General features: G+C 36.9%; 1 protein-coding gene across 4 annotated transcripts in view; it reads right to left on the minus strand.

Annotated features, from left to right (window-relative positions):
- The window catches only part of Spef2 (sperm flagellar and cilia associated 2), a 157,091-nt gene that overhangs the window by 58,550 nt on the left and 81,075 nt on the right, over positions 1 to 17,466 (minus strand). For 2 of the 4 annotated variants that reach the window (XM_048429290.3, XM_087896945.1), the window contains 7 exons: positions 15,401 to 15,509; positions 14,236 to 14,393; positions 13,204 to 13,371; positions 9,331 to 9,381; positions 5,205 to 5,353; positions 3,281 to 3,408; positions 3,062 to 3,200 (listed from right to left, as the gene is read on the minus strand). In XM_048429290.3, coding sequence (XP_048285247.3) covers positions 3,062 to 3,200; positions 3,281 to 3,408; positions 5,205 to 5,353; positions 9,331 to 9,381; positions 13,204 to 13,371; positions 14,236 to 14,393; positions 15,401 to 15,509 — 902 coding nt within the window. Of the gene's footprint in view, positions 1 to 3,061; positions 3,201 to 3,280; positions 3,409 to 5,204; positions 5,354 to 9,330; positions 9,382 to 11,707; positions 13,372 to 14,235; positions 14,394 to 15,400; positions 15,510 to 17,466 lie in introns of those variants that run through there. The other 2 variants (XM_085676648.2, XM_048429300.3) reach the window with 2 other exon arrangements.

The following is a 17,466-nucleotide window of genomic DNA, read 5'->3' on the forward strand; positions in this document are numbered from 1 at the left end:
ATCTTATAGAGGAACTCAGCTCTTTAAGAGCCAGGGAATTGATTCCTTCTTTGTAACCACAACTTGCAACCTGCCGACAGAAGAGTTGACAGAGCAAAATGCTTCTTGCTTGCTCATGATCTAGGTATATTGTATGTGCATTATTTGAATGACTCTGTTTTTAGTCATGTAAGAGAGATGGAAAACATAGTTTTACCTATAATCATTCACTTGAGAAATGGGATGAAACCTTCCTGTCACTCCTTCGCTGTCTGAAGGATTATGTTGGGATATATAAGCTGTAGAAGAATGTGAGATGGAGAAGGAACAAGGCAATAAAGAAGGAAGCCAAAAAGAAAAAGAAAAAAAATAAGAAAAGAAAACGGGTCAGGAAATTCTAAAAAAAAGGGGGGGCTCATTAAGATTCAGAAAGTAAAAAACCCAGAAGTGTAGGTACCCAGGTTTCTTCCTCTGGCGCTATGCAGGGCCGTTTTACCTCTGGCTTCCTGGTTTCTCTGCTCTTGCACCAGCCTGAGGGTTTAGCTTAGAAAGAACTTGGCCCTCTTTTGTTATGGTAATTCCACCTGCAAGCAAGGATCCTGCTGTAGGCCCTATATGTCTACCACCGCACCTGCTGTCTGGCCTTGGATGCTGGACACCCGACTTCCTCTTCCCCTGTTCCGGATGGATGGAAGGGGCTATTTTCCCTTTGCCCCCTAGTATATATACCCTATTTGTGTTTAATAAAGTTGCCATTTACTCTTTGGTGAATGAGCATGGTCTCTTTGTGTTTCAACCCTTAGGATAGTCATCCATTCTCGTGGGCTCGATTCGGGAAAGCGCGCGCCTATTTCGGGTGTGGGAATTCACAGAAAAGTGCAGCCAACACAGAAGCTTCAAGAAGTTCCTCACACTAAGGTGTACTAGCGCTCTCCCTAAAACAACACAGGCTATTTTCTCTGCTGTTAGATGCCTACCACGGAAGTTGACAGTAGGACACTACTGCTTAAGACACCACCTTCATTAGTCATGGGACCTAGAGAGATAAAGTTGTTATTGACCAAGATGCTATGCAGATCACTGGAGGAAAAAATGCCATCAATAACTTTATCCAGCTGTGAACTCCATGAACTCCATTAACGCTGGGTATGGAAAGAAACGCATGTGGTACAATATCAGAACAAATATTATGAGGAGACCAACTGCTTTCTGATTGGAATTAAAGCCTCACTACAGGAGAAACACACCCCTGGTACTGTAAGTTTGGCCAAGAATACCACAGTTGGGGAGTCAGAGGTCACAGGGGTGAACCTACTACCACCATTTCACTTAATGGACATAGTATCAAACAACTCTCTAAATTCATGTCTTTCTACCCATAGGTTTGTGCAGTTCTCAGATCTCATAAAAAAAATCTCTTGTGCAGTGGCTAGTGGCTAGCATAGAAAAAAATGGACAAAGTACAAAGAATGAGTGACTTTGGGGGTCCTCAAACACAAATGGATCATCTATATCACAGCCCCATCCAATAGCTTAGAGACTATTGCAGTAGAGGTTGTAGAAAAACTCTAAGAGCCAGAGGTCAGGAAGGACTGAAACAAAGTAGTGTTTTCTGGACACGACAGAACTTCTGTACTCGAAAGCTCACAGCAGTTGTGATTGGCTGCACAATCCCTGCACAAGACCAAGCCAATCAAAATGGAATGGGGGTTCATGAGCTCCTACCCCAACCTGAGTGTCTATGGACAGGGGTGTGGCTTCTGATCGTTTGCCCATGCTCCAGTGATGGCGCATACCCTGAAGCATATAGACAGTACAAATTGAATTTAATAAAATTAAGTGAGTTATGAGAGTTAGGGTAGAAGGGCTGGATCTTGATGCAATTAATGAGAGGAGTTGAGGCTAATACGGTCAAAATATGTTGTATGAAATTCTCAATGAATAATAAACATTTTTAAGAGAAAGCCTTGAAACTGTCCAGATATCTTGGACTACTTTATCCCCAAGCTTGTATAAACACTAAGGACTATTGAAAGCCACTCCCAACTTGGAATAGGCAGATTAGCCATGCTGCCTAGAGGAGGCTCAGACAAGTCAAGCTGCCTAGAAGAGGCAGAGAGTGGTTGAGCCACCTGCAAGAGACACTCTCCAAGCTGTCACGCTGCTTGCAAAGTCATGCAGTGAGCTCAAGGTTCCCAGGTTTTGTAAGCCATCATCCATGCTATGTAAGGTTTTAATCCATCAACCTTTGGGTCATTTATCCTCCTGTAAGTAACCCCTTACCATTACTCCTTTAATTAACCACAGTAAACTCATTAGTTTACCAAGCTGGACTGTGGCGGCATCCTTACTTCTGTTGTGGGTTCTCTATCTTGATATATTTCCTGAGGAATAGGGTCGTACAACAAGATCACAATAATATTTGACCCTTAGTAATAAACAAATGAGAGTTTCAAAGTATCCTTCTGATGATATAAGGGAAAGTTGTCAATTTATGTATGGATGATGTAGGCTACGAAACTGAATGGGGCTTCTTGTGTACCAGAAGCCATTCCCTAAAATGTCAAGGTAATAAACTAGACTCAGGAACTCTCTCGCATACACAAAAATCCACCTGCCTTCCCACTTTTAAGTACAGCACTTGATGGAGATATAAAAATATGTACAATCTGTCACCAGACCTCAAAAGATCTAGTCAAAAGGGGCAAGTATGGTTGCCCTAACTCTCTTTCTTGATATTAGGCTATGTAACTGAATTCAGGATGGGTGTGTAATCCCGTGAGGCATGACCACAGGTAGGTGGACCACCAGAAATGGAGAAGAGTCTGCAGAGCAGATGCCAGGAACGCTCCTGCACTGCTGATGTCAGCTCCTCTTCTAAGAAGGGTGCCATGTGTGTATCCTGAACCCAAAAGGAAGAACAGCCAGTCCTTTGTGAAGTTACTAATGACTGGATCAGAGCTCAGATTGTTATATTTCTGAGGCTTCCATCTCTGAAGACAGAAACGGGATGAAGTGAGGGTATAGAGATGAGGAAGTAAGAGTGAGATGACCTGGCACAGAAGGTCACAGCAGTCCTTACGTTCACTCGTTGGTGTAGTTCTGCCTTGGTTTCCTCATCCTCCCACAGGTCTTCGGGAACAGAGTTGAAGTCAGCCTGCCACTGAGATACAAAATCTTGCTTGTGATCTGGACGCCTGAGAAATTCCTGGAAATTGGTTCTGTAAGTAAGAAAGAGAATGAGATTTATCTTTGTCCCACCTAATCATGACAAAATTCTGACCTTGGGGCCTTTACTTACCTAGTATCATATAAATAAGAAAGGATAGTGTGTTGGTTGTCTCTAAGATATCGAAGTACTGTTTTGATGTGGTTTATGTAGGACTTCTCTATGAGTTCCCAATAAGGTAGTAAAAATGAAGGCAGTTCCTGTTCAACAATAAAGCATTGAAATCAGTACTTAAAAATGAAAAATCTTGCGACTAGCTGAGTCAAAAGAACACTAACCATCAAGATCAAGTACCAATTGCAAGTACCCGGAGCACACCTTCTAAAGTGTCTTAGTCCTTATCTATCTCCAGAAGATAATTCCTGCTTGTCTCAGTGCAGACATCATTTCTTCCAGATATCCTCCTTTGACCCATGCAGTTTGCTAAGTTATCCTCAGATCTTCTGAGGCTCTGCCTTAGTCTTCTGAACTCAGGTGTTATAATACTGGCAGCATAAATTACGTTGTCTGTGTTTTATTCTAGAATACCTGCCCCACTGAGGCAGGAATTTTCTTCTTGATCAGCACTCTACGGTCTTTCTCTGTATATCACATGGTATATTGTTACCTGGAACGTTCTCAAAGATGATTGAATAAATGAAAGAATTGATTTATTACATTTTGTCTCATCTTTGTATGACGTATTAATGATAGACTTGTGAAAACTGCTCCAGTTTCTTTCCTTGAGATTCATCTGCTTCCTACAAGAGTTCATCCCAAGATTTATGTATGTGAGCTTATATCTGGTCTCAATATTAATGACTTTTATTTTAGTTTTTGTCCTATACAGTGTTATTTGTCTTGAGTGATCCCAAGGTATAAGATTTGGGTATTTTTATTCATCACTCCCCACCCACTACCCAATAATGACTATATTTTGTTCTTCCAAACACCTTCTGTTCTGTTTCTCTCACAAACTCAGAACATTTTGAAAATGGATGTGGGGTCTCTCTCCCTGTTTCTCTGTGTGTATTTAAAGTAGCTTCTTCTTGACTGAGTGATACCCATTACATATGAGTATGCATACATATGTGTATATAAAGAAACAGACATATATGCATGCATATATTATTGTACCATTTTAATGTTTCATCTTTAAGTATCTTCCAAATTTACCCATAATACTAGCTAATCGTTTCTGTAGAAACCTATCAAGAATCTCCCATATACTGACATTGACTATGTCTGGTTCCTCAAATACAGTGAGCTACGTACTCCCTCCCCAAAGAACTTGGAGCCTAACATGTGGGATTAAACATCCCTAGCAGGGTTTAATAGCAACTACAACCCAACTCCTGCAGGGGATGCATGACTCTCAAATGACTGGTGCAAATGGACCTCGCTGAGCTTATCAGTGTAAGAGACCACTGTGAACCGGATTAAGAAGACAGAACTGCTTATTGTAAACATCTTTTTGTCTTTCATTAGAAAAAAACAGTGTGTGATATCCCCAAGTTGATTTATCTTTTGAAGCCCCAGGCCCAGGTAACAACTGCTTGGTCCCATAAACAACTCTCTGTCTAGCATACTTGTCACAAGCTCTCGGGTCAGGTAGCTGTTTTATGGTTTAGTTGATTTTATATGTTTCTTCCAGGTCTAAAAATATGTCCTTGGGGAGAAAATTGCTACTAATAGAAGCTATTTGTTCTCCTGACTTCAATACTCAAGAGCAGTATCAGACTGTGACCCAGAGACTAAAATCCATGGGCAAAATGGAAATACAGTTCGCTAACATGCCTCTAGAAAACCTATCGCTATTTCTTTCCCTCACTTTGATACTGGAGATGGAATCTAGCATTTTCTGCACTCATCAACCGCAACTCTAGGCTTCTCTCAGTTTTTTGATAAATTTATACACAATCCTGACTCCAGAAGGATTGTTAATGTTGTTTATATGGCAAACTTAATATATATATAGGTTAAATTATCCTATTAGTTTGATGAGAAAGTGCCATACCTCAGGTATAGGCTCTGTCACATAGATCCATTCATCTGATCCTGGCTTAGGGGCTGGTGGTGCCGTTGGTGTGGGTGATATTTCTGCAGAGCCAGCAGGTGACTTCTTTACTGGTGTTTTGCCTCCTGGTATTTTCCCTTTAGGAGAAACTTAAACATGCATATTAAATCATTCCAGTACAAGTAGGTGAAGAGGATAGGGTTCTGAGCATGACAAAGTCTATGATTGTTATAAAATTCAGGACACTCACTGACCATTCTTTTAGCTTCTTTAGGCAGTTTTTCCAGCTCAAAGACATAGTAGAACAAACGCCTCATTGGCCATGGTCCCTGCATTAATGGCCACGCTACTACTCATGAGTTGTTTTCTTAGTTAAGGGACTCAAACACCTGGAATCTGTCTGGCTATTGTAACTTTCAGAATTTTAATTTCATTCATGTCTTGCTTCCCTAATTCATGTGTAGCTCTTATAAAATTTAGACTTTACCACAAAATGTGTTTAATTTCCTGTTGTAAAAACTGACAATTGAATTCTTCATGCCAAATGAAAGAACGAGTGCCCAGAACATAAATGGGACTTGTTTGTGTCTCTTGGGACTCAGAGCAGAAGTTAGAGAAGGATCATATGTTAGGGTTATCCTGAGAAGGTAAGGCCACAGATGAGACAGTTGAAGGAAGAGGCCTCTGATGCCCCCAAACCTTTTCGTATTCCTGTAGGTTGAAAGGATTTCTGAAAAATAAAAAAGATATTTCTTGCTACAATCAGGCTTGAAATTTAAGCCTAGAAATCAAGAAGAAAGGAAAGGAGGTACCGAGAAGTAGAAATGGAAGTAAAAATGTGAGAGTAAGAGAATGGAGGAGGAGAAGGGAGAGAAAGGGAGGAGGATGTAGTCAATGTTCTAATTTAGAATCTGAACAGGAAATATATTTCTCTTTCCCAAATGCAGAGGGCAGCGCGGATCAGTTACATGGTATCCCTATATTGTGAGCACAGGAACACAGTGAAAGGATCAATATTTGTTTTCTTTAGAAGATCACTCTGGTTAAACCCCACCTGTCTTCAGATTAACTGTTGAAAATTGTGCATGTAGTTCTATACTGTTGAATATAAATGGGGAGCACTTTCTCCCAAATACATGATTCTGATTAGTATAACTTAGTGATGCTCTTTAGATTATTTTAATTTTATGTTAATTAAAAGACATGGTTTATAAGTAGAGAAGTGTCAATCATGAGTTTTGGGTAGTTCAGGTGATTTCTCCATATATAACTATTCCAATGTCCTTTAGTCATTCATAAACCTGCAGACTAGGTAAAAATATTCATAATAATCTGATGTATTTTGTGTATGATTCTTAACCATTCATTCTGAGCTGTGATAGAGTTCTCTATCTTTTTTTTAACCTATTCTAAAAGGAAAAGCTGTGTAATTATAAATTGAGGACTAGAATACTAGGGCTTGTATTGTTCTTCATCAGGAAGTTAGATATATGTAACTATAAAGCAAAAAGACTGATTGTTCGGAATAATTTGTGAAACCCACCTGTAGTATAATTGTGCTTAAAAGCTGATAAGTGATCAAACTCCTGTACATCTACACCAAAATCCCAACGCGTACCACATATTATAAGAATGTTATGTACATGTGTGAAAGTTCCAGACAATATATAAAAATGTTTAAAAATAAATATTTTAAGATTGCCATAAGATTTGAACATTTAAGAGTTCAAGAGAAAAATAGTAAAGACTGATCTAATACTCAGAGAATAACAATGAGTCAATGATGTCACCAGGAAGAAATAATGAATTTGAAGAAAGAAGAAAAGAAATGGTGTCATGGCTGTGAGAGAGGCATTACATATAACTGTGATACAATGGCCTGTGAGTGTAAAAATTTGTGTCCAGTGTCAACGCTATTAATTTCAAATATTAAGAAGTAAAATATTATAACTTCCTATATTAAGTAAATATTGTTTTATTTGTTGTTTTTCTCAAGATAGGGTTTTTCTGTGTAACACCCCTGTCCTATGAAGTAAACATTGTTAAAAACACCAAAATGATAGCATTTATACACCGTTGTAAGAGGACTTCTAAATCTGATTTAAAGTTCACCTTTAAAATTATTCCATTTGTTTAACGTTTGAGTATTTTGTCTGCATGTAGGTGAGTGCATCACATTTTTGTGCAGATCAGAAAAGGACATCAGAACCCCAGAAACTAGAGTTACAGATGATTGTGACCCTTCATGAAGATGCTGGGAACAGAACCTGAGTTCTTTGTAGGAGGAACAATCTTACCAAGCCCTAAAATTTACCTTTTAAGATACCATTTAACCTCACAAACTAGAAAACCAAAAGCAAAAGAACAAATCTGAAATACTTTAATTAAACTGAGCTGGTGAATGTATATATTTTCCTGTTGAACTTGCAAGGTTGCTTATGGCTTGTTTGGTGTCTATGTTTTCAATTAAGGACACTCTTAAAGTTTACATACAATTATATCTAATTTGTGATTTGGAGTGAAATATGTCTATGTGAACTTAATATCTTTTTCTGATGGGCATATAATAATACTTCATTTGAGTTTAGTTTTATAACAGTTAAAAAACAAGTGATAAGTAATATAAAATGGTAAATTGCTTTGTTGGTAAACAATGAAGAGTTAAATATAGATTACAGAGTTAGAATTTCAATTAAAGATGTATCTCAGGGTTGATTTACTAACTACCTCTTGTTACATAAGTCTACAGTATGACATAATCATGATGAGATTTTCTTTGACTGTAATGTTATAAAAGAATGTTCATGTCAGCATAAATATCCAAACGTATAACTAATATGTGTGTGTCCATGTATCACAATTAAGAGATAATTTAAATATAATTGTGATACAATGGTCTGTGAGACAAATATAGTCTCAGTATCAATGGTATTAATTTACAATATTAAGAACTACATACACACACACATACACATAACAAATAGATAAAATAAAACAGACAAATCTAAACAAAAGTAGAGTCAGAAAATAATGCAACTTAAAACATAAGATCAAAACCAGAAGAATATGAAGGCAGCCATTGCAGTCCCAGTCCTTGTTCAAGTTCTGAGACTCACGCTACTGTGGCGTCAAGATAAAATAACAGGAAACAAACAAACAAAAACCCAAACTCATTGATGTGGGATTACCCTCTGTTTGCTGTGAATATGTTTTATTACCATTGGTTAAAAGTAAATATGCTTCAGTCTATGACAGGGCAGAATAAAGCCAGGCATGAAATCTGAACAGAGATATATAGAGAGAGTAGACAGAGTCAGAGAGATACTACGCAGCTGCTGAAGGAGAAAGATGCCAGAACGCTGGAAACTTAGTGGTAGGCCATAGCCTTGTGATAATACACAGATTAATAAAAATGGGTTAATTTAAGATATAAGAGTTAGCTGAGAATATGCCTAAGCTATTTGCCAAACAGTCTTGTAATTAATATAGTTTCTGTGTGATTATTCAGGTCTGGGTGGCCGGCAATGAATGCGCAGTCTCTGACTACAATTTATTATATAACTACTCACTCACTAGAAGGCAACTTTCCATGCTCCTCGATTCAAATGAAATTTTTCGCTTAGAATCTCATATATGAGCTACTGAGTGAGAAAATGACATACTTACATTTCAGGAAATGTGATAGCTAGTCATTATTGGTACAATGTAAAGTTTGAGCTCCATGCCTATTCTGTTGTGTTATAAAGAAAGATGGGGACTTTGTACCAAAGTGCTTGCCAGTGAATACAATTTACTGAGAGGCCAAAGATGGTGCAGCAGTGCCTTTCTGGGAACAAAGCTTAGCTCCTAGATAACACCTGTAATATCTATGATGAACAGATACTCCACCTATAGTATCTCTTGAAAGTACCACTTTTCTCGGCAGAGCCTTGGGTGAGCACTCGGCTGCACATAGTCTGAGGCTGATTTATTTGGAGTGAGCTAACGATTTCGGAATGCCCCAAGGAGTCTCAGGATGTACTGCTGTGCCTTGTGGCTGTTTTCACTGAGATACCTAAAATGTTAGGAACGCATGGAACAATACCTAACTTCATTGGTGCTACTTTTCCTTTGAGGGCAGTCTCACCTTTCTTTCCTTTTACTTCATGTTGAGAGTCTTTCTTACCATGCTGGAGTTCTAAACAAAATTCAACACAAAAATATCATTGGTGACTTATTTCAATAGCCCAGGCTTCCCAATCTCTAAGCAATCAACTATATTTGTGAACTGCCTCGAATAGACCATTTTTTTCCCTGTGAGTTGAGATCAATCTGAAGACAGACTCTACATTTTCTCTTATTGAGCGATAATGTTCACAATTATATTCTATGTTGTCATGCTAAGATGTTTAATCTTAGCTTTAATATTGATATTTAGTGATGGGCTTGCTTATAATCTATAATGGGATTGGGGGGGGTAAGGTAAATTGCAAGCCCATTTGAAGCACAAATTTATTTAAATTTAATGACACAAAATGACCTACATTCAATAAGACTAGGTTCCCCCAATGCATAATGACTCAGCAAGTAAAGGTGCTTGCTCCCCGATGATGCAAGCTTGATAATCTGAGTTCAACACTGAGAATCTCCAGAAGGGCGGAGAGAGAGAGAAAACTGACTCCAGGGTCCACATCTTGTATACCGTGCATATGCACGCAACATAGTACAGTAATAAAGAGTAATAAAATGTAAAAAATATGAAAACCAGGTCATTAATAAAAATGAAACACTTTGAGGAAGATTTCAATAACAACATTGTTTTGATATGACATATCTTTATTACCTAGTGACTTCTGTATTTCAAATATTACTGACTCTAATTTACACTGCAAAGAATAACTTGGGCATAATTATCTTATATTCCCTAGAACCTACTTAAAAGTTTATTGGGAAACCGGGAAATGGACAATCTGGAGGTCAGTAGTTTGTCTCCCAAATAGTAGATAATGATTCAGTCCTTTAAAAAAACAAACTCATGACTGTATGCTGCACTAGTTATGAAAATGTTCACCAATTCCTGTCTCTTAATTTTTGAATATGTACTTTCTTCAGTGAGTAATATGACACTTTAAATTATTATGATGTAAAGAGCTCATGTTATCCATTTTGTGAGTGTTTAGAGTGATAGTTAAAATATTTGTAAATGCATGTTACTTTCATTTGACTATTTACTCTCTGACAGCCAAAATACCATAGAAATAAACAAGTAAATGACATAGAAGATTACTCTTGAAACATGTTTACCTATAAGAACTTTTGTGAACATACAGATAACTGACAATGCATCTCATAGAATCTACATGTTTGGAACAGCTAATTGTTTTAAAGAAATAAGATTAATAATTAGAAAAAGTTATTATAAAATATTCTGGGTATCCAAATATGTAATTAATTCTGTCTGTTAGTACAAGGTGACAGAGACAAAGCAAATAAGACACTGGCTTTATAAAGTTTTGTGGAAAACTTTTTCTGTTAGAAGTAACATGCTCTTTTCCATTTTAAAGGTTAGTTCTAAAATATGTTCTGTTATCTCAGTGTGTGTGAATGGATATGTGTGTGTGTATGTGTGTGTCATGTAACTTGGGCTGCCCTTAGGCTCACTATATAGCCAAGGCTAGCCTTAAACATCTCATTTTCCTTGTATCTTAGGAAATTCTGGCGTTATAGGTTTGCATTACCATGCTTATCCTATACACTACTGTTAAATAGTAGCATGGATATTATTATTTTATGTTGAGAACTTTAATTCTAAGCTAAATACCAACATTTGATGATAGATTTCATCACAGACCTTTAAATGGGGAGGGGGCAAATGTGTAAGTTTTCTAGTTGAATCCTAGGACAGTTGTAGCGGATATGAAGTGATTATCTGTGTTCTAGAACTGTACTTGGACCAAATCTGCTAGAATTAAGGGGACTGTGCCTCCTCTACCCAATCTTCATGTTGGTGTTTTGGGTGCTGTTTAAAAAAATAATTATTTTCTTTTCATGGTAACTTTTTCCTTGAAAAAGTAAAGAAAATGCTTTGTGTGTGAATGGAATCAGGCAAGTAGAAATGAGCCCTTTTATATACTTTTATAAGGTAAGGGACTAGTCCTGCCTTTGATGGGAAAAAAAAGACAGGTACAATTACTCAGTGAAACCAAAACAGATTTATTATTCCTCCAGTGTACACTAGTCAAGATTACAACTTTAAAATAGAAAATAAATCCTCCAGAAACTTAATATTAAAGTTAGCTACCAGACTGTGTCAGAATTAGAAAGTTCAGAGACTAGTACCAGGGAAGGCAGAGTTTTACACCAATGTTCTGATGATAAGAAAGCTCAAAAGACCATGGTGGAGAGTTCTCCAGCACTTGAGAAAATACCTTCTCAGAAAATCACATTGTAAAGGGTTGAAGTTTTCTTTTAGACCCTTAAGTTAAATTTTCTAATTTTAATTATATATTATTATTATATATTATTAAATATATATATGTGTGTGTGTGTGTGTGTATATGTGGCCTTACATTTCACTGTCTTATACTAAAAGCATTTTTAATATTTAAATATTTTGCATTTAGTTAAACCCAGATATGTTGAAGCAAAATGGTCTTTAAAATATCATTATACGTGTCGCTTAAAATGACTTCAATCATTTGAAACAAAATTTGTACCTTTGTCTCAAAATTTTTATTTACTATGATTAAATTTAATTTTGTAAAGAATTACAGATTTATATCAAATCTCCATGCAGTGAAAATGTTGTTGTTAGAGACAGTTATGACACACCAAGAATAAGCACTGAGCTAGACAGCTGAATAGTTAACCACTTGTGAAGCCACGTCACGTGCCAAACTGATATTGGTATCATACAAATATCACTAGGACAGCTTTAAACACATAAATTCTGTCCTGCTCATTTTGTCATTTAATGTTAAATTTACAGACCCAGTGGCTAAGTATCTAGAATAAACTACTTAATCTAAAATGTATTTTATGCAAGGCTCTGTTTCTACGAACATCTAAGTTTAGTGGGGTGTCAGGTAAGTGTGTGCGTGTGTGTGTGTGTGTGTGTGTGTGTGTGTGTGTATCATGGTAAGCATGTGTACATTAACTTCTGAGACCTGGTTCTTTATTGCAATTGAGGTGACCTTACCCACCGAGATACCTCGGTGGTTCTACCAGTATGCTTTCTATAATCACCTTTCTGTAATATCTCTGGCTATACACAAATTCAGGTGTCTAATTAACATTGCTTGTAGGGATATGAGAATATACTGTCTGTCTGGATGTGGTGGTGTATATCTTTAATTCCAGCACTGGGGAGGTAGAGACAAGCAGATCTTGTGAGTTTGAGGACAGGCAGGTCTACAGAGTGAGTTCCAGGACAAGCTCTAAAGATAAACACACACACACACACACACACACACACACACACACACAACCTGTCTCGAGACAAACAAACAAACAAAAGAAGAAAAAAGAAAAAAAAAAGAATATCCTGACTGTACTGATTCCCATTTTTTTCCCAAATGTTCTCACTTTTTACAAGAACATAGTTCTGTAGCTCAGCAGACAGCCGTTCCCTCTTGCTGCACTAAAGCACTTCCTGTTGCTCTACCGTCTTCCTCTTCCTGCCCCACTTCTGTGCTCAGTAGCTAGACTGAGTGGGGTGACTTCACATGCCCCGCAGAAGAGGTGAGACACTCGCCTTTCTAAACAAACGTTTTTGCTCAGTAGGAAGGCTTTTCCTTGAAGGAGCATGTAGCTCAGTGGTAGACCATGTACTCTGCCTATCAGGGACCTGGCAGTGTCCCTAACACCACAGATATCAAAATTACAAAAAGGTATTTGTTTCACATGACTGAAGTCCCCGAAGTCGGAATCTAGCTAAGTAGCCTGGCGCTGTGGTTCATCGTTCTTTTCTCTGTGAAAATAAGAAACTGACAAACAGGGTTATAATCAGTTTGTCAGTCACCTGAGGGTGTCTTTCCTTTCCCAGGAGAAAGTTTTGATGGCTCACGATGAAGATGTATCTCCTTGTCTTTTTCTGCTTCAGAAGGAAGGGAAGGACTGGTGGTAGAAGCCTCAGTCGCAGAAGCCGCTGCCTTCTTCTCGGCTTCTTTTTCTTCTAATTTCTTTTCAACTTCAGAAGAATGATAAAAATGAACCTGCATTAGGGGTTCTAGGTGCCTACTATTTCATTAACTAAAAAAATATAAAAACTATTATAAAATTGTAATTAGCAAAATTATTGCAGCATATTACATTTGCTTTAAAATCACAACAAATATACTTACTGCACCTAAACATTCATACTTTGGGCTCTTCTTTATTCTTTTGCTTCATAGTTATGGCTATGCAAATGATGATGGGATGGGTGTGATTGAGTGGTGTGTGTGTGTGTGTGTGTGTATGTGTGTGTGTATATGTGTGTGTGTACGTGTGTGTGTATGTATGTGTGTGTATGTGTGTGTGTGTGTGTGTGTGCATTTAGAAAGCTAGGGAGCTGATGTCAAATGTCAAAGTAAAATATAAAAGTGGAAAAATAAAAGATGAATTAAAATGATGTAGAACAGCAAAGTAAGAAGTGCATAGGAAGAGAGCAGTCATGAGTGGCACCAAATGCCTGTCATCTCAGGTGTCAGGAGCCGCACAGAAAGCTGGAAGCCAGTCTGGCTTACACAGCGAGTTCCACATCATTTTGAATCTCAATAAATGAAAAGAAACAAACAAAAGGTTAAAGGAATGTGCTTTAAAATGTGGGGATTTGGATATAAATGGGATATTCCCTGGTAAGTCTATCTCACGTCAATGGATGATCACATATCTGAGAATATACAGACAGCATTAACTGGATTCACTGAGTTAAAAAAAAATAATGATGACAAAAAGTTGTTTTGGGTATCTGAGTGGTGGTGGATTTGTGAGAAGATGGGGAAAAAGCTGAATATTATGAAGACACAATGTATACTATTCAATGAATGCATGCATATACACGTATAATTACCTTTTATCTTTTTATTTGCTATTTCATTAGCAAAAAATTCTTTTACTTTCTGACATAAAGACCCTTCATCAATTTCAGCATTTATTTTTGTCAAAATATTTTGTGGCTCTGTAAACCACTCTTCCAGCAATGGCCAGTTGTCCAAGAAGCCAACAATTCTGCAAAATAAGAATCCCATATGAATATGTGATACTGATTTAAATGATTGCATAAAGAAATATTAAACATGGCAGTTAGTGTGATTTATTTGACAATTCATGATGAAGAAGACTAACACAGGAATTCAACTCAAAAAAGCAACTTTATGAAATCTATAGGTGATGGAGCAATATTAAATGTAAAGATTTTGTCTGATGGCATTGTGGGATAATTTTTAAAATTTGTGAAGTAGTAGTAAAAAAGATTTGAAAATGCTACCCATTCAGTAGGTATTTGATGTAAGATCAGATCTCTGTTTAAAAACCAAAGATGTACACTAAGGGCAGAAGGAGTCTGAGGAGTCTTCTAATGCTCCCACAGCTCCCACAATCAGGTCACAGAATGTTTTTTTCTTGGACATACAAAGTGAAAGTTCTTTGTAGGGAGAGATGGCACAGACTAATTTACTAAAAACTTTCCTTGAATCATTTTTTTTCTTCCTAGGGCGTAGTCAGCTTTACGGAGCTCAAATTACACATCCTGTCTCACTTCTTATTTTTAGATCTCTCAGGCTTTCATGAAATTGCCTAATTTTGCCTGCATTTTCTTTTCCAAAGGAAAATTACACACAATTCAAAGAACGCCATGTAACTTCATTTTAGTATAACGGAAGGGCTACTACAAACTTTCCCAGTCTGACTCACAGCTTTTTGAAATTCCATAATCTTCATTGGTATTTTCTAAGTGTTTGCTGAATTCCATGTAATTAACTTGTAAGTGTTTTCTGATTGGTTTCCTTCCCCAGACTATAGCAACTGCGGTTTCCACTCCAAAAACTTCCATATAAATATTTCACTCAATGCAAAAACCTATTTCAATATAAATATTTAACTCAAGGCAAACAAAAAAAAAAAGGACTCAATAGTAGGGAGTATGTCTTTTTCATAGATTTTATTATTCCAAGGTCACCATTTGTTACCATCTTTGAGTGGAGAGGAATAGAAAGGACACAACGCTTAAAACTGACCTATGGTGTATCTGTTCTCGTAAGTTATTGTCTCCATCCTTTTCTTGGCATGCAGAAACTTCCTGTTGACCAACGCTTTCATGAGAAATTTCACGTGAGAGTTCTTTGGCTATGGTACAAAAATTAATTAGACAATCAAAAAAAATTAAGATGCTACTTACTAGCAAAACACACTTGCAAGATTCCAGGTAGATATAGCCATATTTTGGTTTAATGTTACTTTAGTGTCTTTTTGAGTTTTTTACACAGAATATATTTGTATCACATTCTTTCCCTCTGCACCTCATTCGACATTCTCCTTCATCACTTTACCTACCCAACTTCTACTTAGTTTTAAAAATAAAATATAAAGGCCAAAACAAATGTGCAATGAGACAAATAATACCAAGACAAAACAAAACAAAAAGATATATGCCCAAAATGTGTGTGTGCGCACGTGCGCTCATACACACACAAACACACACTAATAAATGAATAAAAGACACAAGCAAAATTAACAAAGAAAAAAAGACATGTCATGCCATCTCCCCTCTCAGTTGAAGTTTGAACCCCAGGATGACACTATATTCTGATTCAGGAACAGTCCCTCCTCTCTGAGGACTCTGCCTGTATTGCGCTCTCTTCTCTCTCTTAGCTGTCCCTACTGAGGTTCAGTGTGAATGTTTCATGATTTCTCCTCTCTGAATTTCATCATAAAATATTCTGGCCTCCTAGATGCAGTGGAACATTTGCCAGCTGTTATCAGACCACACTCCTGACAACTCATATAATTTGCTTCAGGATTGCCCAGGTTTTTATTTTAGGATGGACTATGTAAGAGCCAAGCAAACCCTTTACTTCAGAAAACCTCTGTCTAAAATGTTTGATTTAACAACATGAAAAGATAAGAATGACAAAGGATGGACTGTCATGGATAACAAACTTAAAGAAAATCAGCACGTGGAAGTAAAACTTAGAGTAAAATAAGGTGACCATAAAGTGAAATATACATAAAACTATTTACTGATACCATACTATAAAACTGTGAAATATCTATGCCCCTTTCCAGAATTATGAAGTCAATTTAGAAGAAACATAAAGAAATTGATCATATGAAACCAAAACAATTTAAGCAAAACAATTTCAGCAACTCTCAATGAACTCCATTCAAAACACAATATACTCATAAACAGGGAATACATAAAAAAAAAGCAAAGAAGAAAGAAAGCCTTGAATTAGACTAAAAGAAATTAGAATTAAAGCAAAGCAGCATTGGAATGTGATTTAATAGCATTCTAGAAAATGAAAGACCTCATAAAGTAATAAATTTCTTCCCATCTATATTAATGATAAAACAAGATGACAAGATGAAATGGATTTGAAATACAAAATCATGGTTGATTTTTATTTTTGTTGTTATAAAACTTACTATATCCAAAACCAAGAAAGAACGCCTTGGACTGGATTAAAAGGAATAAGAATTGCTCAGAGCAAAAGAGCACAGAAGAGGAAATTAACAACATTCATGGCAATCAAGGCCCCTCACAGGGTACAGCAATCAACTGTTTCCCATCTACAGAATGGATGACGGAAAGAAAAATGTGAAACTTTCTGAAGAGATACTATTGTCACTGTCCTGTGGTCTATACCACATGTGCTGAGGATTCCAGCACACGAATTAGATCTCTCTTTCTTCCTACCTCCTCTCTCCCCTACCTCCGTCTCATATTCAGATATTGTCCCTTTTTCCTTTTATTTTCAACACTCACTACCATTGCTCCAGTATTTTTTGTGGCCCTGGATGATCCATCTTTGTGATCTTAAATACTAACATTCCCAGTGTAAACTTTTATCCTACTAGGACTCCTATATAGCACATGGATCTCTTCAACAGTGTTCAGTTACAAGATCCCTACATTTGCCCTAAAGACTGGCCACCATTGTCTTGTCTTTATTTCTAGCAAGGCTGAAGACTTCAACTTCTCTTTCTGTCTAACAACTTTAATTTCTCTGTCTGATTGTACTGGTCATGGTTGATTATCATCTGTCCTTCTATCACTATCTGGGTATTTTTTTTTTGGATAAAA

Source organism: Myodes glareolus, chromosome 15, assembly GCF_982192425.1.
Source record: "Myodes glareolus chromosome 15, mMyoGla1.1, whole genome shotgun sequence".
In the NCBI taxonomy this organism is placed as follows: Eukaryota; Metazoa; Chordata; class Mammalia; order Rodentia; family Cricetidae; genus Myodes; species Myodes glareolus.